This window comes from Hippopotamus amphibius, chromosome 8 (assembly GCF_030028045.1).
Source record: "Hippopotamus amphibius kiboko isolate mHipAmp2 chromosome 8, mHipAmp2.hap2, whole genome shotgun sequence".
In the NCBI taxonomy this organism is placed as follows: Eukaryota; Metazoa; Chordata; class Mammalia; order Artiodactyla; family Hippopotamidae; genus Hippopotamus; species Hippopotamus amphibius.
The window spans coordinates 91,278,380-91,304,093 of NC_080193.1; the positions used below are offsets into that span (position 1 = coordinate 91,278,380).

The 25,714-nt window shown below is 38.6% G+C and overlaps 1 protein-coding gene across 2 annotated transcripts; it reads right to left on the reverse strand.

Annotated features, from left to right (window-relative positions):
* ATIC (5-aminoimidazole-4-carboxamide ribonucleotide formyltransferase/IMP cyclohydrolase) lies at positions 1-25,267 on the reverse strand. Of its 2 annotated transcripts, none has more exons than XM_057745950.1 (16): positions 25,137-25,267; positions 24,681-24,807; positions 23,411-23,487; positions 21,704-21,770; positions 18,352-18,440; positions 17,899-18,050; positions 17,413-17,569; positions 14,392-14,517; positions 13,428-13,535; positions 12,541-12,626; positions 11,433-11,522; positions 8,843-8,971; positions 3,791-3,883; positions 2,046-2,228; positions 542-697; positions 1-226 (listed from the first exon to the last, which is right to left on the reverse strand). In XM_057745950.1, exons 1-16 carry the CDS (start codon positions 25,153-25,155, stop codon positions 107-109), a joined length of 1,779 nt encoding a protein of 592 aa, XP_057601933.1. In that variant the 5' UTR covers positions 25,156-25,267; the 3' UTR covers positions 1-106. The 2 variants fall into 2 exon arrangements, with proteins under 2 accessions (XP_057601933.1, XP_057601934.1); XM_057745951.1 differs by having other exon boundaries at positions 23,411-23,509.
* Between the last annotated feature and the right edge of the window lie 447 nt (positions 25,268-25,714).

Below are 25,714 nucleotides of genomic sequence, written 5' to 3' on the forward strand. Positions count from 1 at the left end.
ATTATTAAAATGTAATGCTTTATTTTTTAAAAAGGATTATTTTCAAAATTCCATACATGATTTTTCACCTACACATAGGCAGGGTATAAAGTAACGTGTGGTGGAGTTAGTGATGGAAGAGCCGGAGATTCGTGTGAGTGAGGATTATTCCCAGCTCGTCGCAAGCCTCGATCACAACTTTGTCAGCAGCGGAACCGGAAGGGGCAGCGATATAGGCCACGCCACTCTGGGGAGGAGACAGAGACTGATGCTTAGGACACAACCTCATGCCAAAACATGCCAGAATCAACCCCCCACACCCCGTAACAAGTGCAAGCTAACAACGATTTGCAATGCAGACTGCTTCAGTCAAAAAGACAAAATAACAGGATTTGGTTGTCCATACACCAAATGGAAAAAGTCAAAATAATTCTCTAGATAGTACTGATATGTCACAGCCTAGTCACATAACTCACAGACTGAAAAATCAGAAGCAGTATCTCTGAAATAGCTGCTACATAATGACCAAATCTACACAAATGCACACCAATTCCATACTTACCCTTTTAGCTCTGTCTACATTGTCCCGGAAAGGAAAGAAGGCATCAGAGCTAATGGAAACTTCACTAAGTTTGTCAACCCATTCCTTCTTGTCTGCCTCGGTTAATAACTCAGGGACCTCCTCAAACAGTGCCCTCCACTTGATCAAATCTTCACCCTATGAGTGGGGGCAGAGGGGAAAGACAGGTTTTACACTGTCTTGAGTACTATCTGATGCAAATCAGAATGCCAGAAAACACTATGGTATTTTTCCTGGGACAATTATAATGGCTCATTTATACCCAAGTCCAAATTTCTAGAACCTTTTTTCGATGCTGTATAACATTTTATTAAGGAAGCAAAAAATTACTTTTCTTAAAATTACAAGTGTACCAAATAAAGACTGTACCACTTACAAGTCAGTTTATTTCAATATATTTTGTTCTTTAATCTCTGCCTAAGCTAAATCTGCTGCTTTATATCCCTGTATCAAAACAAGCAAGGAAACATGATTTCTAGAACTACATTTCCACAATAATTAGTCCCAAGTATACAGTCAGTCTCACAGACAAATCAGAACATGACTCACAGTATTCATATTTTTAAAAAGTGCTTCTAAACAATATACTTTTATTCTTATTATTCACATATATAAAGTCTTCTAGGACACAGCAGAATTTGCTGTATAATAATCAAGCAGAAAGAGCAAGTATTAAAGTAATAATAATAATAATAATAAAGGCTGTTTTAAGCACTTCCTGGTTACAGGCACACTCTGCAATGACACCTGTTTATTATGTCATGGATTCCTGTCCCTGAGTGGACAACCAGTGGAGTTGACTCACCCCCTCAGAAGACTAGCAGAAGCTTTCGAATATCAAGCTTCTCTTTTTGTTTTGCATCTAGCAACTGTTAAGCACTTCTATTTCCAGAAACTGGGTTAAATCCAGAAACTGGTTAAATTCTTTTCTTTTGGAGACTATCTATGACCTGCAATTTTAATGCTCCCATATCCTTCTTCAAAGTAGAAAACATTAAAGAACATGAAATATAACAAAAATATTATAAGTTGTTAACGGAGCTTATAGAAAATGTGGGGGGAGAAGAAAGACACTGGTTCCCTGCTATCAGGTAATTTGTATGCAATGTCGAATGCACACCTATCACAAAGCATCATGCCTGGCATTGTGACAGACACCCCTGACATCAATTATAATGAACAGGGGAAGCACAAACATACAAAACTAAATCAATCATTATAATTTAAAAAAAACAAACAAAACCAAAATAAAAAAAAAACAGAAGATTACTAGTGTCAGAAAGGGATGAAGAACCACAAAGAAATTTAAATGAGACAGAAGGCAATGGGGACTTGGTAAGAAGTTTAGACTAGTAATTTTAGACAACATAGGACACTTCAAGAAAAATAGCTTCTCTTTGTAATGATTAACATACAGCCCGTTACAAAGAAAATGGTGACCATACTAATAACACACTCCACCCACCCTCAACGACATCCCTCTTACCTTGCCAATGGTTCCAGTAACATACTGATCGATGGCGTTGGAGATTTCTGCTCTCTTCACTCCAGTTTTAAACTTCATGGACAGCACTTGTGGGTGATGTCTAAGCCACCAATAGTTTGCCTTATCCCCTGCAAGGCGTGTGCAGTGTATCCGAGATTGCTGTCCTGCTCCAATGCCAATAACCTGAAGAACATGGACGTTAAAATGAATACCTCTTCCAACAACACCACATGCTTCTCAATGGATCTTTTGTACATATTCTCCCAAATCTATCAATTTTGTGGGGGGGAAAATCAGGCCAAAAGAAGAGACATACAATTAATTTTTAAGTTATTAAAAAGGTAAGGGTAACATTTATAACTACTATGTATGTTTTACTCTTCAGTGACATCTGAGGTAGAGCTGTTGATTAATATTCTGGAAGTGTCTAGAACCCCTGGACATCAGTAGTGAATGAACCGTGGCCTTACTAGAACTTATTAGACCAGTAGCCACAACCTCCCAGGTTTTTGTTATTACAGATTAGTAATCATTTGACAGTAGGCAATCACTAAAACTCTGAATCTGAAAGGATCTTCCAGTTCACAAGCCAATTAATACCCACCCTCCCCTCCCACTTACGGGCCAAATAATAAAACAAAGGCCTAGAGAGGAGCTCAAGACACTATGTGAAAAAATGGTGCTGAAGCTACGGAAAAGCCAGGTTCACCCTAAAGCTAGTAGAGGCCTGGTGAGGAGCCAGCTCAGCCTTGCACCCTATGGCTGGTGCACTAAGAAAGAACTTAAACATCTAGCTTAATGGGAGATTGTAAGAGATGTTGAACATCGGACTGTGGTAGTGGTCAAACAACCATATAACCTGTGCAAACTGGTCAAAACTACACTTAAAAAGGGTGCGTTTTACTGTATATAAATTATACCTCAGTAAACCTGATTTTAAAAGATGATGTTAACTCCTAGTCTGAGGATTCTTGATAAAATAGCCTTAGAAATATAAATAAATGGGATTTCCTAGGTGGTGCAGTGATTAAGAATCCACCTGCCAATGCAGGGGACGTGGGTTCGAGTCTTGCTCTGGCAAGATCCCACATGCCTCGGTGCAACTAAGCCCGTGCGCCACAACTATTGAGCCTGTGTTCTAGAGCCCGTGAGCCAAAACTATTGAGCCTGTGTGCCGCAACTACTGAAGCCCACACACCTAGAGCCCATGCTCTGCTACAAGAGAGGCCGCCACAATGAGGAGCCCGTGCACCGCAATGAAGAGTAGCCCCTGCTGTCCGCAACCAGAGAAAGCCCACATGCAGCGGCGAAGACCCAATTTAGGCAATAAATAAATAAATAAATTTATTTAAAAAAAGAAGAAATATAAATAAAAATACCCTTCAAGCTGTAAAATTATGGGCCAGTGAACAGCAGTCAGCAGTATGTTCTACTCCCTCTTCACTGGAAATACTACCAATAGGGAGGAGGGGAGTGAATAAACTAGTTCCGTAGCAGCTATTATAGAGTCCCCCAATTCAAAATGTGCCAACTCACTCCAGGCAAGAAGCAACAGGACCAATTTTAATACTTGGTTCCAAAGATACTTTGTAATCATCACTGAGTAAATACTGACAAACCCAGAAGAGAAAAACTTCGCAAAATTATCCTTTTCAAGCAGTCTAGTTCCTAAGACAGATGGATTTTTGCGTACCATTTTATTAAACAACAGTTCCCCCCCGAGGGGAGCCTGACAGCTTGGTTACCTGCCCGTTCTTGGCATAGCACACGGAGTTAGACTGAGTATACTTCACAGCAATGGTGGCCACAATGAGGTCTCTGAGTGCAGATTCTGGCAACTGAAAAAACACAGAATGGTAAATCAGGGTTTTGGGGTTTTTTTAATAACTTCATTTAACTTTTAGCATCCTATGTGTCATTTATTGTAATAGACCTATATAATGTAGTTCTATCCCTCAAACGAGGGAGTGAAATTACCTGTTCACAGGCGACACTATTATGTTTTACTGAAAGAATCATATTTAAGATATTTGCCATGGAACTCGGTGATGCCTAATGCGTCACAGACTCAAACTGATGCCATTTTTGCAGCAATTTTGGCTTAAGCCTGTTTAAATATCACACTAGATATGAAAAACCATACCCACTCCAAAACTGACAAACAGTATTTTCTCTATCACAGTACCAACAAATAACTGAAGATGCTGATAAATTTATGTTCAGAAAAAACACCGAGAATAATTTTCACAGACATTACAAACAACTGTGATGCACACACAGCCAAAGTTGTTTAGGGAAAATCAAATGAAGATAATTTTTTTGGTTTGCCTAGAACAGCCTAAGTAGAAAAATATTCAAAAACGTATTATGAACTACTGGTTCAAACAGTCTGAAACAACTACTGTAACTAAAAACATCACTACCTTTACTATAAAGAGCAAATACAAATTGAAAAGAAGGATAATGATCTATGTCAGTATGCTAAGTGGACAAAAGAAATAAGCACAGCTAATTGATAAATCAGCTAACTGAAAAACTGATAAATTAGACCATCAAAATTAAAACCTCTGCTCTTTGAAAGATTCTGTATTAAGGATAAAAAGATAAGCTACAGCCTGCAAGAAAATATTTGCAAATCACATATCCACCAAAGAACTAGTATTCAAAATATATAAAGACCTTAAAACTCGGTAACGAATAAAAATCTAATTAGAAAATGGGCAAAAAACATGAAGAAACATTTCAAGAAAAAGGATATACACAGGAAAATAAACACATGAAAAAATGTCCTTCGTTAGGCATTAGGAAACCATGAGATATTGCTACACACCTACCTAAAAAGAAAGTGACAATACCGAAAGCGGGTAAGGATACAGAGAAACTGGACCACTCATACATTGCTGATGTAAAATATAAACTGATACAGTCTCTTGGGAAAACAGTTCGACAGTTCCTTAAAAAGCTAAATACGCAACTATGATACTACTGAGCACCCAGCAAATACACTCCTGGGTCTCTAGACCAGAAATGAAAACATGTTCACAAAAAAACCTGTTCACGAATGTAAAATGAATGAAAATTACAGAAAGGGGAACAGATTAGTTGTTGCCCAAGGTTACAGAGGAGGTGGAAGCAGGGCGGAAGACAGTGCGGCTATGAAAGGCAACACGAGCCTCTTTGTAGTGATGGAAATGTTCTGTGCCTTGACTTTATTGATGTCAATATCAAGGTTGTTATACTGTACTGAAGTTTTATAAGACATTACCATTAAGGGAAATGGGGTTAAGAGTACATGGGAACTCTTAAAACTGCATGTGTATCTATAACTTTTATTTTTTTAAATCATAATTAAAAGCTTAATTAAAAACCACTGTTAGAATTTTTTAAATAATTTATTATTCTAAGGTACTATTGGTGCAGTATATCCTTTCTGTATCTGCTCAAGTCACCAACTATATATTTTATTCTTTTGGTTCTAAGAAAAGATTAATAACCAACTATATATTTTATTCTTTTGGTTCTAAGAAAGATTAATAACAAAAGCCAACCCTCCTAGATGTCTACTTTCAAATACAAGCCTGGTATCCTGAGTTAGGATCAAGGAATATGAGACATGTCAAGAGGTGGGAATGAGGGAACCCAGTCTGATAAACATGGCACAAATAGTTAAAACAAATTAAAGCATTATTGAGGAAAACCGGGAGAAGGGAAAAAATTTAAGCATGTTCATTAATACCTAATACACCTTCTCTGGCTTTCTCAGGACTAAAACTGTTCTAGACCTAACAGGACAATCTGATAATTTTGAGGCTGAAATAGTAACGAAAATCTGATTTATAAGAAAGGAGGGGAATATAAAGGAGGATAAATCCATCATTCTCATCCTTAAGTTTCCAAATTTCAATTAAAAATACACATGAACAAGTAGAGAAAAACTGAGATAAAAGATTAAAATCATAGCCTTGTAAAAAGCCAGAGGCACAAAACCTACTGAGTTCTACTAAATTATTAATCAGTCTAATACCTAAAACCTAGAAGGAAAACTTACGAAATTAAGTCTCAATAGGTAGGTACAGTTGTTAGCACGGGTACCACAGAATCCGGCTCAAAACCCTTTCAGTATTTTTAAAAATACATTAACCAACCAAGTTAATAAAGTGGTTTTAACTGTGAGCTGCTTAAAGGAACACTGTTATCCCAGCACCTTAGGTCCTTGACCAAAGCAGTGGATTCCAAAGGACTGAAATTCTATGTATGACTCCTACATGTTCCTTACTTTAGGGCACCATTAACTTCCTAAGGTACAAATGAAAGAATACCCAGTAAATCAACAAACATCATGTCTTCATTACTATATGCTTATTAACAGAACTACCCTGAGGTAGATTTTAAAGCCTATTTTCAGCATTCTACTTAAAGACTTAGGCCTGGGAACAGTAGCCAACTGATTGTCCACTTGTTACAAAATGACTTAAGAGACTAATCCTTTTCTAAGAACAAACAAAAACTGAATACAGAGCTCATAAAATATCAAGTACTGAGAGGCAAGAGGCAAAGATCCCAGAGATAAAGGAAGCAGAAAGAAATGAGTGTGACTGTGCTTTTCCCCTCAAGGCATTTTCCAAGTTGCAAGGCAGTAACTAAGAGGTACATGAGCTGAGCCCCGCACAAGCCAACTCTGTGGAAGGGAAAAAACACCATCCAGACCCTCAAAATATCTGTACGGTTCTTTCACATTGTGGACCAGAAAACGGGTCAACAGTCAACCTACAGAAGAAATGGAAAATTTTATTTGAGGCAACCGGAGGATTATAACCCCCGAAACAGTCTTTCAGAGAGCGCTGAGAATTATTCCAATAGGTAAGAGGGGAGGCCAGTACATGTGTGATTTTGATGAAGGGGCTCATGCAGTCAAGCACACATCTCAGTACAAGGTCACTGCTCTTCTTGAGGAAGAGACATCCTAGTTAATGGTTTTAATGCTTTTCTAAATATGGGAAGATGCAAGGAACTGGGTTCACAAAATCTGAAAATATCTAACCATCTGAGGGCCAGTTCTGTCAGTTTTCTCAGAGCACAAAGTACCTCATCCTGAATTCCCTTCAGTGACTGCAGTGGCTAATGACTTGATTCTTGCAGAACTGGATGGTGGGCAACATTCTTTACTTTACAGTCCCCTCCCTTTCTGTCTTAATTTCAGCCAAGGTTTGGGAGGCATTTTGTGACTAATGTGTCCTGTTGTGTCAGGAATAGCTCATTCAGTTCAGGCAAGGATTTTGTTGATAGGCCACTCGATATGCTATTACTGGACCAGGCTCTGTTAACAGTAACCAAAAGCCTCTGGACCACCTGTCTTACTAGTTTGTTATGGTCCAGGAAATGGTCCTCTCTTGTTGCTTCTTCCCATATCTATAGTTACACTATCATAATCATTGATCTTACAGAATATTTGGCCAATCATTTCAACTCACCTAAGTTGTCATTATTTTTATTGAATGCTGTCACACATTTGCAAAAAACAATAATCTTGTAAAATAGGCAGAACAGAAATAAAATAGCTAGTAATATTAATAAGGTCATAAGTAAGCTAAATTTAAGCAAGAACTTCCATTAGGTGTGGCCCAGAATCTCCCATTGTCTGACCAGTCTGCTCTGTACCAATTGCTATCTTTAAGAGAAGTGATACACTGGCATTGTACCTAAGTTCACCAAAGATGTCTGCACATGAGCGGTGGTTCAATGTGACCCCTCACAGGACTGAGAGAGGAATGTTATTTTCTAAGGATTCACATGGCTAGCACCAAAAGAAGAAAAATTCACCTCTACGGTTGAGCAGGTATTTCTGCCATTGGGGAGGCCTGGTTAATGTGTAATGCAGATACACAATGTACACTAGAGGGGAGGCTGGAGGCCAAAGGGCAGAGATAAAGTTTCACGTTTAAATTTTTTTTGCCTTGCCTTAAAATATGAATTTTCATTTCATCAATATCCAATGCCCAGCATGCAATCAGAAACACCAGGCATGCCAGCAGACAAGACCAGAAAACAATGAAGTCAGTTACACATCTCAAGTACTGATAAAAAAAAAAGCACAGCTAACATTAGACCCAGCAAAAATATCCTTTAAAACTGAAGGTCCAATTAAGGAATTTCAGAAAAACAAATACCAGCTCATCCGGTTCCTTACTGTGTAACCCTGGGCTAATAACTGTCCTCTCTGTCATAATTTTGTGATCTTTACAATAGAGATGACAGTAGTCATGCCCCACCCAGAGGGAGCTATGCATATTAAATGATATAATACATGTAAATACAAAAAGAAAACCATTATCATCCTAGGAATACGTCCTTCTAAAAGATGACAACAGGAGGAGCAACATCGTGACTGTGAAAAGACTGATCACAGCACAGAAGAGGGAAACCTAAATATCCATCCTAGTACACAGATTGCCATGCCGCCTTTCAGATGAAAATGTGGATCTATGTTTCTTGATATAGAAGCACATTTGTAGCTCAGTGCACGGGAAAAAAGGCAAGTTACAGAACAGAGTTATAAAAGACATGATCCCATTTATGTAGAACTGAAGGTAAATAAGTGCACAATACATATGCACAAAAGTTTCTAATGTGGTCTTCTGTTTATCTTTTAAGTTCTCAGACTTACTTGACAACTCAAAGATAAGCTAGCTCTTATCGACCAGTTTCAAATATGGGCCTTAATAAATGCATAAGCATATAAATATTAAAAACAGATCTACTGACTTACTAGTATTCAGTTCAGATATTTTCAGACTTACATCTTTATTCTTGGTAACAATGTTGCTAAATAATGACCTGTCGACAACGCTATTATTTCTCTTCTGGCTTAAACGAAGACCAAAGAGAGTTCGAACTTCGTTTTCGTCTGGACTGTAAGACTGGTCCATCTAAATAAAACACAAATTCAAGGAGTTAAAAGAGTAAAAAGTACGTCTACATCCCTCAAAATTTTTCATTAATTTATGTTCAAGCTATTTCATTATAAGCAAGGCTATATGCATTTTTCCTAACTTAAGCAGGTACATGATCATTTCAGGATGGGTATAACAGAATGGCCAGGCACCAATATTTTGCTCCAAAATTTTTTATAGGTTTTATAACCTTACAGGGTTTTATAACTTACACCAAACATATGAGAACCAATGATTCCAACATAGCATTTCTGGTTTCAGTAACTGAAAGCACTATCCATATAGTTTTTGTTTTCAAACTAGAACAGATTTGCTAACAGGCAGTGAGTGGTACAAAAATTAACCCCTAATTTTTTCTTGCTAAAAATCTATTACAAATACTTAACGAAGAATTAGATTAAACAGTTAAAAGAAGGAGAACAGCATTTGTAGTCTATGTCTTTGTTATCTGAAAAGGAATATGTCATTCATTGCTTTCTTCCTCTCCCAAATTTTTGACAGAAATGATAGTAAGACATGGGAATAATCTGCATAAGACCACTCTCTCTCGAGATACTTATCTAAACTTGACAGTATTTCTTCATTTATCCTTTGGATGATCTTTGACTTAGAAAGCACTGACACCTGTAACTTATAAGCAAGCTGTCATATTAATTCTGCTTAATTTTTGCATTTTCCTGAATTCTAAAATGGTCCTTTTCCCTTTGTATTATAAAATTTCTAAAATTAAGATGTGCCCTCCTCTGAACTGATGTCAAAAAAAACTTGCCACTGGTTGGACAGAGGAATAAGTTGTTTCATGGCTGTAATTACATGTCCACGTGCAAAGTTAGCTGAACTCTCAAACAAACACAATACTGAGGAAGCCCCGGTGTTCTTCTGACACCCTGAAACACGATACCGTCTGGTGCTGGAGAGGTCATGCTCAGGGTCAGGCGCAGGATGTGGAAACCACTCTCCACCATGCTACATGTAACTGCTAATAGCCTTAAGTACTTACTACTCTTACCCTTAACAACAACGAAAATACACAATTGGTCAGGGGTGAAGAATACAGTGGTAGCTAACTGAATGCTCACGTAGCTTTTTTTTTTTTTTTTAATTTGTCTGCTCCAGGTCTTAGTTGCAGCACATAGGATCTTCACTGTAGCATGTGGGATCTTTTTAGTTGCAGCAGATGCGATCTAGTTTCCTTACCAGGGATTGAACCCGGGCCCCTTGCATTGGGAGCACGAAGTCTTAGCCACTGGACCACCAAGGAAGCCCCCTTAAGTAGCTTTTTAAAAAGCTACTTCTGTTAAGTAGCTTTTAAAATAATATTACATTTAATGTTTTTCTTTTTTTTTCTCTTTCCTTGAAAAGCTGACATGGAATCTACTGTGAACCATGTGATTATTGGTATCCTAAAATAAATTTCAATATACAGAATTTGGGTTCCACAGGCTTTTTTTTTTTTTACACATCAATACCTTCTGAAAAACAGTATTATGAATTTTTAACTTTCAAGTAACTTTTCACTTTATCCATGATGTATGATCAGACTATGGGCTAGTTTCCCTAATGTATAAGAGCTTGTAAAAATCAGGAAAAAACTCAACAATCTATTAGAAAAATAGGCAAAGAATATGGGCAGACAGTTCATAAAAGGGAAGTAAAAACTCAAACGTGAAAAGATGTTCACCCACACACAATGAGAAACTAAAACTGCAATGAGGTGCCATTTTCAACTAACTGCTAAGATAAAAAAGTTTAAAAACTTGATGCTTGCAAAGGTGTTAGGAAACAGGCATCGTTATACATTCTCATTAAGACATAAAATTGTCTGTACAACCTTAAAAGGAGTAGCATCTATTAAAGTCACCAATACACACAGTCTGCAACCTGGTCCTAATTTTACTCTTAGGACTTCTCCTCTAGCTTATTCACTGCAGGATGTGTACAGTGGCTAAACACTGGTGACTGGCTAGGTAAGATACACAGATATGGGACAAACTTTCAAGATGATGAAGCAGTGTGCATTTGTGTCAGTGTGGAGGAAAAAAAAAAGGAAAAATGCAAACACAAATGCAAATGTTTGCTGAATATGTATAGACTATGTATTTTAGGAAAGATGAGCAAGAGAGTAAAAATATTACTTTAAGGTAACAGAGTGGCAGAAGAGAAGCAAGGGGAGACTTCACCAAATAATCTTTCATACCTTTTGAATAGGAAACCATGTTAAATATATTATTTTTTAAAAAATTAAGAGTGAAAAAGCTATCTTGATCTTAAACCCAAAAAATTAATAGGAAGGAAAAACTTGCAGGATTAAGGATAAAGAAACCATAGTACAGAAGGATACATTAGAAGGGTGTCAGTATAAAGGAAAGATTAATTATGGGGAAAAAGAGACAAAACAGGAGAGCAAATTACTGTTTCAAACATGAATTGTACTAACCTGAAGAACACAATAGTTGCCATTTTTCTTTTTACAAAGTATTTTCAAAGCTTCATCTTCATATCCCGGGGCAATAATACCATCAGATACCTATATATGTAGTAAATATTAATTACTGTTTTATTAAAAAATTAGAGAACACCTCTTAAACAATCTAGAGATAACTGCTGTCATAAATAATGCAGTAGCAGTTTCTGGTTTCTACCTCCACTAGATAATACAAATACTATAGTTGGAAAAGGTAAGTCTATGCTAGAACACAACTTTCTACAGCTGACCTTATCTCACTGGCTGTCCTTTTGGTTGTCTGTTTCAATTTTAACTAAGAATATATGAATGATTCCCTGTAATACATGTGTCTTAGGAAGAAAAATGATTTTTCACTCTTCTTTTCGTAGGGTGGTTTCGCACTAGAAAGTGCACGTTCTTCTAGTTCTGGCTCTGACGGAACCTGGCTAAATGACCCGAGGCATGACAGGCTCTTCAAAAGCAAGAAAAGGGGTCAGAGGAAATCAGATTTGACACATTACAGCTGAAGATACAAAAGTCATAGCTCACACCCCAAAACCTCGTGCTATAACCTATGACGCAGTATGCCAGCTCCACCGCAGCTGGGGATGGCAGGGGTGCTGTTAAGAATCCCTAAAGCAACTAAATACTGTCAACTCACAGGCCCTGTTAGCCTTAATTGCTAACCATTTCCCTCCAAGGTATCTGAGCTACCTACATTCTTCTCTATCTCCCTACCCCCAACACCACCCCCTCCACCTTTCTGGAATGCTTGTTTGGTACTCAATTAATGGGGGTTAGTTTTTCAGATAGTTTATAATTTCCCCCACTGTACAGTCTTTTTAATTACAGAGCTAATGAAGGTTTACAGTCAGATTCATTATTACATCACCATCCCAAGGTGGCATCCTCAGTTCTTCAGAAACAATAACTGTGGCATTAAGATAGTGACTACTAGAACATTTTAAAAAATTAAATACATAAAACTTTATCACAATAGCCAAATACAAATATCACAGGTTATGGTTTTAACAAACACTATGAACAAATAAAGCTCTACTCAGTTATGCACAGATCAAGATACAGAATGTCCCCTAACCTCTCTGGAGATAATTTTGGCAGTAGGGACATCACAAACATCAGATAATGCAACAAAGTCACCAAAGGAAGACATCCTATCAGCCCCTGTAAATAAAAATTGAAACATGGTATTTATCACAGATTATCCTTATTATACAGAAAAAGATAATGTTCAAAAAACCCCAATGTAATCATATAAAATCTAACTTAACAATAGATTAATAAGCCATTTAACTGAAATAATTAGTAAGAAACATTCTTTAATTTTACCTCCTAGAGCAACATTCAGCAAACTTTTCATGTAAAGGGCCTGAGAGTAAATATTTTTTAAGCTTTGTGGCCACGTGATCCCTGTTCCACCTCTGAGGTTGTGGTTAGAAATCTGCCACCGACAATACTATGCGGCCCTATTCCAATCAGACTACATTTACAAAGTCACGTGGTGGGCTGGATTTAGCCCATGAGCCACAGTTTGTTAACCCCTATTGTAGAAGGTAAACTATGATATGTGTGTCTCAATAATCTCCCATTAATGTTACAATAATATTCACAGGTTACTAAACTTGTGAATTAGATATTTGTGAATTATATAAAATATAACCTTAACCAAATTCAATGTACTTAAATAACCATACAATTTAAATTAAATTAAGCAATATGAATGCATTCAATAGCCTAATCTGAAATTTCACGCACCAAATTCCAATTGTGCTTCCCTTTATTACATTAATACGAAAACTAACACACACTTTTACTAACAAATTTATCCCAAGGCCCTCATATAGTCATTCTGAAGTATGAATGAAAAACACATTTAAAGAATTTGAAATCTTATAATGAAACAAAGGCTATTACTAAGATAAAACATTGCTTTTACTCTCAAAAAACATGCTATTATCTTCTGACCTCTTGCTCTTGCGTATGCAGTGGATATGGGTGTGAGGGTTTTGTACAGATCATAGACCATGCAGACTTTGGCTTCATCTTCATTGAGTGGAATTCCAACTGCAGCACCTGGTACAGAAAACCATAAATAAACCAAAAATCTCAAGTTACTACTTGTCAGTTCCTAAATCAGGACAACATTTTTCTAAACATCTAGTCTGTGTAGCATAATTTCTAGTGCTTGTGCCAAATTAAACAAAAACTTGTTTGGCCAGATAATTAAAGGCCAAAAATACAACACAGAGGAGGGTGATGAGGGGGGAATCTCTTCTCTGGCCTCCGAAAACAAAGCCATTGTCTGAGTTTGCCAGCACTGGGCATGTGTATGAAGCCACTTTACTTCATTCTGACTCTCTGGAAATATCACACACTGTTTATTTTCCTGCCACTCCCATTGTTTTAATATCCAAAAAATATCTGAGAACTAATTACGTGCTGTATTGTCAGTAGGGGATATAAAGAAGCTGTGAAGCTGACAAACATGGAAGCAAAAAGGTCCCTTGTACAATGGCCATAAAACGTTAAAGTGTCATAAGAACATCTTCTTTATGTCTACTCAGTTAAAATTTTCAACCATGTGGAAAAATGTTTAGTTTAGTCATACTGTATTAAGCAATATCACTTCTATTTCCTAAAACACGTTTCCACTACAAATAAAACTATTACCTGAACTCCCTATCTCATAAAACTATTATCTGGCCTTCCTATCTCATAATACTTGTACATTACATATATGTAAATAATATGTAAGCACGGTATTGTTATCAGATTTTATCCAGTTACCACACTGATACTGTTATTAACAAAAGTGGTTTTGGACTTCACAGAATGTCTATATTGGCTTTTGAGTCTTGTTAAATTTCCAAAAAACTTCAAAAAGTGCATTTTGAACAGTTCCAGAGAATCCCAGAGCGCAATGTTTTACCTGCTGGGCTGACATGTTTGAAAGAGGCAGCGGCTGGAATGCCTAAAGCTTCTTTGAGTTCCTTCACCAGCTGCCAGGCATTCAAAGCATCACACAGGTTTATAAATCCAGGGGCTCCATTCAAAACTACATATAAAAAAATATACACACATTAACAAGCAGACTCAATAAGATCAGGTAATACATTTCCTAGAAAATTTTTAAAAAACATATATAAATATGTTTCAAATAAAGTATAATGAAGAGGCAAACAGATATACACAACATACAAGAACTTGGTGAAACGACCAAATAAAGCAGCCGGAGCCTGAGCCATCTTACCAAACACATACACACACACACACACACACACACACACACACACACGCAACAGAAGTGCATGAACACACGTATGCACACACCACTGGAGGACCAAAACCCGCCAGTCCATAAATAAATGGACAGAGAATTCAGAAACTGGAAAAAGTAGGACTAGACTAGTGATCATCAGGGATCCACTTCAGGACAGAACTAAGACCAAACAATTGTGGCAACTTTAGTGTACAATTTACAGTATAAAATTTTAGTTGTAAATCTTGTCAGTTTAAGAAATAATGTTACAAACTAAAGCAAGAGTTTAGTGGGTGGGAGAGATGGAGGGAAAAACTAGTGTGTTGGGTTTCTCTTCTTTTATACCAGACTTAGTAGGCTCAGCCTAAAGTTGAAATGCAGTTAGTTACAAAGGAGACTACAACTTTTTCACTGCCTATTTTCTTAACAGTGGCAGGATTTTTTAAAAGTGAAAATCTTGTGAATAAACATTTATAAGAAGTTTAGCACACACACACAAATAGCGGGCCACTAATTAAAAACAACTTTATAATTTCATTTCCTTTGTGTTATCTTGAACAGCAAATACTTTTAAAAGCAAAACCTTGCCAAATATCTACTGAATGCCTACTACAACGTTAGGCACTGTTCTAGGAACTTGGGATATTATCAGTGAATAAACAGTCCCTCCCAAATTACCATCATCATGGAGCTTACGAGGGGAATCAGAAATGAAGCAAAACATGCAATAAAATGATACAACAGAAAATATTAGGTATTTACCCAAATGAGTTGAAAACTTGTGTCTACACAAAAGCATGTAAACATTTTATAAGTGCTTTATTCATAAACTGCCAAACAGCATCCTTCCATTTTTGAAGTCCTTCAGTAGGTGAATGGATAAACAAACTGTGGTATATCCACACACAATGAAATATTATTCAACAATAAGAAGAAATGAGCTACCAAAAGACACGGAGGAACCTTAAATGCATACTGCTAAGTGAAAGAAGACAGTCTGAAAAGACTATATACTATATGTTTCCAACTATATGATATTTGGAAACAGCAAAAGTATAGGGACAGTAAAAAGATCAGTGGTTGCCAGGGGTTGGGGGGGTGGCGGGGAGGAGTTTTTAGGGTGGTAAAAACTATTATGCAGGATAATTCCATGGTGAATACATTACATGTCTGCCCAAACCCACAGAATGCACAACACAAAGCATGAATGTGAATCTAAACCATGGACCTTAGTTAATAATAAACCAGTGTTAGTTCTTCAGTTGTAACAAATGTACCACACTAATGCAAAGCTGTTAACAGGGGAAACTGGGGGGTAGGGGTGGGGCGGGGGGTGATACATGAGAAAAAAAAAATGACTGCTCTCATGGGGCTTATGAAAGAGGAATAGTAGAAACAAAATAGGCAATAAATAGTAAACAACAAAAGTAAAATAGGACATACAACATGCAAAAATTAAATGAGACACCTTATGTAAAACTCCCCCATGTCCTTTTTCTTAATAGACAGTTTAGGCTAATTGTGGCTAGGGAGAAAACTTAGCTTCTGAAACATCTCAGAGTTAGAATACCCCTTAAAATTATCAAATTTTCAAAGACACTAACAACTCTTTAGACACGAGAAAGTGCTATATAGAGAAATGCTTAAAGGTTGTTTAATCTACTAAATAGTTGAAATAAACAGAACTCTTCTCTTGTTTCCAATCACAATAAAACCAGTCATTAACATCACTCACTCAAACACACTCTCTCTCACACACTCTCACACAGACACACCTCTAGGGCTGAGCGTGCAGGCTTGGGTAGTATTGGAAAAGATTCAAAACGTGTCTGAGGCAGGGTCGTAGTAGAACTTAACGACTGTCAAGAGCAAAGAAAAGAGTATTCCAAATGCTCCTTAAACTTCCTGCACTGCTTCTCTCTCCTCCCCTCGCTCTCCACTGTAACAGGGAGAAAAGATCACCAATCATACCTATGTGTGCTCTGAGCTTGCCTTCTCAGTGCATGAAGGAAGCTGTTCTGTGCTCAACCAGGGCAGTCCCCCACCAACTAACACTTCACCCTCCCAAGTCTTCACACCTACAACTCTCTCCTCTGCCCGCTGGACCCACTCTTCCCTTCTACCAAGGAGTAGGACGTGCTTGTTCATTAAACAGCCCACCTTAACAACAAAGCAGAACAAAAAACTAACTTCACAGTCCTATTTTGGCCCATTTCAGCGGGGCTCCCAGATTCATCCTTCCAACAAGGAAATCGCATCTTTGTAACATTCCCAAAATCAAGCAGCCACTGCTCTCAGCAGCATTCCAACCGGTTGACACTGTACAGATTTTCCTCTGATGGTTCCTCCACTGCCACCTCAAGGTTTGGTCCTGACCCTCTTCTACAAAATCCAGACCACCCCATCCTGACCTATGTCTTCAAAACCTTCTACACGCCAAAGACAGTATCTTTGTCTTTGATACTGATCAAAGAGCAAACCTGCATCTTCAACTTGACTTCTCTCCAGAACCCTGGATTATCTCAACATTTTCTGTTCACAAGTCCCACTGGCAGCTCAAACTTCAGGCAACTGTAAGAGCTACTATGTAATTTACTTTATCTTCTAAAAAGTGAATCACATCTGATACAACAGAAAGACACACACACCTAGACATGGCAAACCGTGCCACGTGTAACGCTCAGCCTTTACCTGTGATGGGGAGCTTGGGCTTCAGGGTATATAACTGGGCAGGAGTTTGATGAGGGTTCATTCCATACCTCAGGGGCATCTGAGATATTCCTTTACTATACTCTTTCCTGAAGTAATCTGAAATTGCTTCATCATATTGTGCTGTATGAGTAAAAGCCTAGAACAAGAGGTAAGTTCTGTGAAAATACCCACAGTATATCCAAAAGTGAGGTAAAAATGGGTATAAGTCGTACACATCAAACTACACCCTCCAGCCCGCAAACACACCCATGCAGGAAAGACACCAAATAATACTAAATGGCACAAAGAATTATTCCCTTTCCATTTCTGTTTCAATCTTTTGACAGAATACCTCTCTGATGGTTGGTCTCTGCATTTATAAAAGGACAGCAGCTCCAAGCAGAGCTCTGATGGGTGATGTAATCTGATGAGAAATGAGTACTTTTCGTTTTGCAAACACTGCACTAGATAAACGCGTGTCCCCACCTTCAAGGCTAACTGACGTCTCGTCTCCAAAGATGTGTCTTTGCTGTCGGAGCCCTGCATCTCCGCGGACACGGCCGCATAGTCCTCCGGCTCACACACTACCGTTACTCGAGCGTGGTTTTTGGCTGCTGCTCTCAACAGGGTTACTCCCCCTTTGAAGAACAAAAGAAAATTTGCCTTTTCATATCAGTTTAACCTCTTTCAAATCAAGTTACTGTACATGTACTTACTTCTACTCTAATTCCTACCTTAAAAATAAAAGAAAAGCCAGATGAATCTCCACACAGAGAAAGAGCTGAGAAAATATTGATGAATCACAGTCATCCCAGAGCACTATCTGGGAGCAGTGACTATTTTTTGTTCCCTCAATAGTGAACATCAAAGTGTCATCTCATTTTCATTGTAAATAAATGTCTCCTCTGGCAGTCCCCTAATATGGTTTTTCTAACTTACCAATATCAATTTGCTCAACAGCCTCTTCAACAGTTACACCTGGAGAAGCCACTGTCCTTGCAAAGGGATACAGATTACAAACGACAACTCTAAAATAAAGAGGAATTCAGCTGTCACTGAAAACTGAAACTTCCATGGTTTACACATGTCAGTCAGTAGCTGTTTACATGACCAAAACCCCAAAGACCTAAAATATCAACTGTGAGCTTGACATTTTAAAGTTCTAAAGTTATGTTGAAACATCAGGACCTCCCACGTTTGCTAGAGCACAGGTATACAAAAGGGGCTGTAGTCAGCAAATGCTCTCGATACACATTATTCCCTCCAGATCATGGTGCAATGTTGCAGCTTGGGTAACCTTAGCTACCTACTGTACTATCAAGCCGTCAAAATTAAAAAAAAAAATTTTTAACAGAAATAAAATACAAGGCTTCATTTTGAAATGTGATCACTATTACCTACAATATTGGATTTTATACTCTATTTCCAGTGGACTGTGTACAATGATGAAAAACAATAGGTCATTCTAAGGGGGAAATATGTGTATTGTCTTCAGAAAGGTCATACACAATAATGGTAATAAGAAGGACAAAAGAATAATTTAAAGGACAAACCTAATCTAAAATCCACCAGTGCAACAGAGATCCACCCCAGGGCTGCAATGTGAGAGGCTATGTGGGCAGGTTCCCCAGTGAAATAAACACAACTGGTAAAGATGAAAAAAGGAAAACGGGAGTGGGGGGGTGGGGGAGGGGGGGCCACACGTCACAATGCCCGATACCAAAACCAGACAACACGTCAGAAGCAAAAAACGAAGCAATGTCTTATGAATACTGACCAAGAAGTCCTTAACAGAAGACTGCCAAACTGAATTCAGTAAAATATAAAAAGAGGTATGCACCAGAGCCAAGTATGGTTTATCCCAGGACTTTAAGGCTGATTTAATATCTAAAAATCAATTAATATAATAGCCCATGTCAATACAATAAAGGACAAAAACCACCTGATTGTCTCAATAGATGCATGGAAAGCATCTGATAAAACTGAATACTCATTCATGATAAAAACACTAATTTGCGCAACATGATAAAGGATTTTTTTTTTTTTTAAACCCACAGCTAACATCATACGTCAAAGTGAAAGACTGAAAGCTTTCCCCTAAGATCAGGAACAAGACAAGGATGTCCACTCTCGCCACTTCTATTCAACACTGTACTGGAAGTTCTAGCCAGATAAATTAGCAAAGAAAATGAAATAAAAAGGCACCAAGATTGGAAAAAAGTGATGCTATCTCTATCAGCAAGTGACATGATCTTGTATATAGAAACTCCTAAGGAATCCACACAAAAAAACTATTAGCACTAGTCAGTAACTGAGTTCAGCAAGGCTGTAGGATATAATCAATTGAACTTATACACATTAGCGAGAAACAACCTGAAAGTAAAATTAAGAAAAAATTTCTACTTATAACAGCACCAAAAAAAATTTAAGAATGACTTGTATTTTAAAAAGTACAAAACACTGTTGAAAAAAATTTTTTTAAATCTAAATAAAGATATCCCATGTTTATGGACTGGAAGGCTTAATATTGTTAGGATGGCAATATTCCCTAAATTGATCTACAGATTCAACATAACCCTACAAAAATTCCAACTCCCCTTTTTACAGAAACGGGCAAGCTGACCCTAAAATTCATATGGAAATGCAAGGGACCCTGAATACCCAAAACAACCTTGAAAAAGAGGAACAAAGTTGAGACTCACACTTATCACTTTCATAATTTACTGCAAAGATAATAGTGTGGTGCTGGCATAAAGGAGGTATAGATCAAGTGTACCAAGATCATTCAATGGGGAAAGAACAGTCTCTCCCACAAATGATGCGGAGACAACCGAAGGAAGAGCCTCCTACTAAATAAAGCTGTACCCCCTACCTCACACCCATATATAAAAAAAACTTAAAAAAGGAATCAAAGACCTAAGCATAAAAGCCAAAACTAAAAGACTCTTAAAGAAAACACAGGCATAAATCTTACTATATTATGAAATGGCTTCTTAGAAACACCAAAGGCACAAGCAACAAAAGAAAAAATATAGATAAGTTGGATATTACCAAAACTTAAAACTTTCACGATGGTCAAAAGATACCATTAAGAAAGTGAAAACAATCCACAGAATGGGCTAAAATGAATTCTTACAACTCAATAATAAAAAGATAAGTGACTCAATTAAAATGGGCAAAGCATCTGAACAGGCATTTCTCCAAAGGTATACAAATGGCTTATGCACACGAAAAGACGTTCAACCTCATCAGGAAAGGCAAATCATAATCACAAGATACCATATCATGAGCACTAGGATGGCTAGAATCAAAAAAACTGATAACAAATGTTGGTGAGGATGTAGAGAAATGAAAACCTTTGTACACAGTGGGAACGTAAACTGATGAAGCACTTCGGAAAATAGTCTGGCAGCTCCTCGAAAGGTTAAACAGTTACCAGATGACCAGGAAATTCCATTCCCAGGTATATACCCAAGAGAAATGAAAATATATGTCCACGCAAAAATCTGTACATGAATGTCCATAGTTGCATTATTCGTAACATCCAAAAGCAGAAATAATCCAAATATCCATCAACTGATGAACTGACAAATGGGAGTATATCCATACCATAGATTACTTTTCAGCAATAAAAATGTGATTTGACATACACCATAACATGCATGAACTCTGAAAACATGCTGAAAAGCTAGTCACAAGGGACCATATATTATACAATTCCACTGATAATGCAATGTTCATGTAAATCCACAGAGGCAGAAAATAGACTGGTGGTTGCCTAGGTTGTTGGAGGAAATGAAGAACAAAAGTTAATGGGTAGGGTTTTTTGTGGGGGAGGGTAAAGGGGGGGTGATGAATTTATTCTAACATTAACTGCGGTGATAACTGCACAACTCTACACTAAAAATGACTGAATTATCTACTTGAAATTGGAAAATCACATGGTATGTGAATGAAAGTGAATAAAGCTGTTACACATATGTATCAAAAAGAAAAAAGTGAGTATCATTATGCAAATAACTAAGCTACTTATATGTACTACAATTTAGATCACAACTTCCTAAAATAAGCAAAGGTTGTTTATGCATAATTAGGTATTTTAGTAATATAAATTTGGCAAAATCAAAATGTTCACCCACATACAATGTCACAAAGGTCCTCAATAAATGTTTATAGTAAGTGATCAGGAAACTAAACCTAATGCTAACCTTGATCTATAAAAAGAGACATCAGATTTGGCTTGTTTGTCTTTGATTCTTAATATATTAAAAGTTCAACTTTGAATTTTTACCTTATAAGATTAAAATCAAGTCTGGCCATGTCAGCACTATCTTCTGGAATATTACGAGCCAAGATTCCTAATTTAACAAAGTTAAAGTATTAGGTTCAAAAAAACAAGTCAGAATAAAGCACTTCTTTCCAATATGATCCCATTAATCAAGTTAAAGCCCCTAGCACTGCCAAGAATACAAAACAGTACAAACTTAAGATTGGCGGGTATACTTAAAAATTGTTTGCATCAGTTCCTGATTCCCTTTTTTTGAGCAACAAAACAGAGGAATCCACCAAGTGATAAAAGCAAACCAGATTTTAAACAGGTTCTAATGTATTACGAACTTTAGCAGCAGATATGACAAAACCAATATAACCTCACAGATAATTCTTTTTTGAGCTGTGACCTGCCTTTTTCCTTATTCCTTTGTTTATTCTGTAAAATAACTGAAAACCACTGATTGTTTTATTTTTTTTTCCAGCTCCGGTTTTTTTGTTTGTTTTAAGCTGTTTATTGGAATATAATTGCTTTACACTCTTGTACCAGTTTTTGAGGTACACCAAAGTGAATCAGCTGTATTTACACATATATCCTCATATCCCCTCCCTCCCGTGACTCCCTCCCACCTTCCATGCCCTGGGCCTCTAAAGCATCACCCATCACAGAGTTGATCTCTCTGTTATACAGCAACTTCCCACTAGCTATCTATTTTGCAGTTGGTAGTGTAAATATGTCTATGCTACTCTCACTTTGTCCCAGCTTCCCCTTCACCCCCCGCCCCTCAGCCCCATGTCCTCAAGTCCATTCTCTACATCTGTGTCTTTATTTTTGCCCTGTCACTGGGTTCATCAGTACCATTATTTTAGATTCCAATATATACGAGTTAGCATACAGTATTTGTTTTTCTCTTTCTGGCATACTTCACTCTGTATGACAGTCTCTAGATCTATCCTCATTACATATAGTTCAATTTCATTCCTTTTTATGGCTGAGTAATATTCCATTGTATATATGTGCCACATCTTCTTTATCTATTCATTTGTTGATGGGCATTTAGGCTGCTTCCGTGTCCTGGCTATTGTAAATAGTGCTGCAATGACATTATTATGGTACATGTTTCTTTTTGGATTATGGTTTTCTCAGGGTATATGCCCAGTAGTGGGATTACTCGGTCATATGGTAGTTCCACTTTTAGTTTCTTAAGGAACCTCCAAACTGTTTTGCATAGTGGCTGTACCAGCTTCCATTCCCACCAACAGTGCAGGAGAGTTCCCTTTTTTCCACACCCCCTCCAACATTTGCACTGATTGTTTAATGTTTCATTTTTTTTTAATTTATTTATTTTATTGGCTGTGTTGGGTCTTTTTTGCTGTGCACGGGCTTTCTTTAAGTTGCAGTGAATGGGGGCTACCCTTCATTGTGGTGTGCAGGCTCCTCATTGCTGTGGCTTCTCTTGTTGTGGAGCACGGGCTTTAGGCGCATGGGCTCTAGGCGCATGGGCTTCAGTAGTTGCAGCACATGGGCTCAATAGTTGTGGCTCACGAGCTCTAAAGCACAGGCTCAATAGTTGTGGCGCATGGGCCTAGTTGCTTCACGGCATGTGGGATCTTCCTGGAGCAGGGATCGAACCCATGTCCCCTGCATTGGTAGGCAGATTCTTAACCACTGCATCACCTAGGAAGCCCCTGCACTGATTGTTTTAAATTGAAGGTATCAACCACTTACCAGCATGGACTGCAGGATGCAAGGTTTTCACACGCCCCCCTAACATTTCAGGAAATCCAGTTACCTCAGAGACATCTCTGAAAACAGGTAAACAGAATACTGCTACTGAGTTGTTTCTGTTCTGTTTTCACTTTACATTTTACACCATTTCAAAGCATCTTCCAACATTTTTTCAGAGCCTGGATTTTCAGAATTCAGAAAATGAATCATAAACCATACTAACAAAATGTTAAGAAATAAACTCAACTCACAAGTAATTTGGCAATATACAATAAAGCATTAATATCCTTATCTCAGTAACGGACTAAAGAGAAAGCAAGGATTTAGTTTTATGATTAAACAAGCAAAGCAAAGGAGTGGGGCAATAAAAAATGGTTGGGGAGGTTGCAGTGGGATGAATTGAGAGACTGGGACTGCCACATACACATTATTAATAAGAAAAAAAATCAAATTGTACACTTTAAATATACGCAGTTTATTGTATGCCTATTATATGTCAATAAAAGTTACTTAAAAAAAAAAAGATGGTTTAGTAAAGTGGTGTTGGTTTTAGAATAACTGGTTAACACTACTATGTAAATACAAATTGCCAATCAAAGGTTTGAGCACTTTAAAAAAAAGAAAAAAGTAGCCTGGAAAAGATAATCACAAAATATGACAAAGGGTCAAATAAAAGACAACATTTAAATATCGATCCATATCACCAAACTGACCTGAACCCTCTCTCTGGCAGAATTTACGAGCAAATTTTTAAAAACTCACACTATGTGAAAGAAAAGCAAGATGCCAAACCATCTATCTTCTGTATGAGCTATGAAATAAAGAACATGCTTATAAAAACACTGGAAGGAAACACATCAATATGTTGAACATGGTCACTGGAGATACTAAGGGAGAAGCTGAATCTTAACAGTTGAATTTTAATGATGTCAACAGTTTCACTAAAGAGCCAGTCAAAACAGATCACATGCATCCTTCTTGCACAACAGTCTACCCAAATTAATCTATTATAAGATGTGGCTAAGGACGGGGACCCTGAAATGAGGACTCTGGGGGTCCCAACTCCTTACTCTGTAAACTTGAATAGAAGTTACTAAACTTCCCTGAGCCTCACCTTCCTCTTCCACAAAGTAGCTTACCAATCTCACAGCATTGCTGGGAGGAGTAAATAACGTTATTTTACTCAGTGCCTGGAACACATTACTTTCTGGTCAAAGTCATCACACTACATTCTGACTGGACTTCACTTAAAAGGCAAGGTGTGCCTTACCTGACTGCCAGACCAGCATCTCTGAGAGCTTTTGCCGTCCCTCCGGAAGCGATCAGATTCAAGCCAACAGAAGCTAGGTTCCTGGCAAATTCCACAAGGCCGGTTTTGTCAGAGACACTAAATAAGGCTGAAACAGAAGACATTTCTCATCCCTCGCCGCACACGGCATTTTGTGCTTCAAGGCCGGTGGAGGGGGTGGGGAGCGGGAAGGGGGAGGTGGGGGTGGCAGTCGGGGATCTCAAGGCCCTCACTACCCAGACTTTGACCCGCGGCCGGGTCCGCCGCCAGCGAGTCGCACTGCCGCGGGCCGGGGCCTTGCAGACCGCAGCGGCGCCGCCTCCCACCCACCCAGCCGGGGCCCCGCAGCTCCCGCCAGGCCGCCGCCGTTGCCGGGGTGAGGGTGCCGCGGGCTCTCGTGCCGACAGCGCGGCTCCTCCAGGGCGCCGAGGGGCTCACCGAGCTGGCCGGGTGCCATGGCGGCCGGCGGCGGGGTCCGGGGAGCGCTGGGGACAAAAGCCGAGCCGCCACGTGCAGGGGCGGGCGGTCAGACGGGAGGCGGTGCGATCAGAATTTATGCCGGAAGGAAGGGGGCGGGCCCTGTGCGCATCTGATCCGTCACGTGACCCGGCCCGTCCCCCGTTCAATTTCAGACGCGAAAGTGGAGCCTCGGGGCTGTGAGGGCAGGCGCGGTGGCGGTGCTGCTGGCCTGTAAATCCAGCCCCGGCAGGGGTCACCGCCTCCAGTCTCACACGCTGGGAGTGGTTTGACCCTGCCCTCAAGACGTGGTCGCCCCGGGCCTCAGGAGCCAGCTCCTGTTGCCCAGGGCAGCCTGTCCCGGAGGCTGATGAACGTGTCGGAGGCGCTGACAGAGAAATCAAGAGAAACACAAGGAAAAATTCTCAGAGCAGCAAAGCTAGAAAGCATCCTGGCAATGATCTACATTCCTCCCATGTCAATGTATTAAAAAAAGTAAAACGAAGGCCTAAAGTTTAAGCGACTCCACAGTTCCCAGGGGCAAAACGAAGTGAAATTGA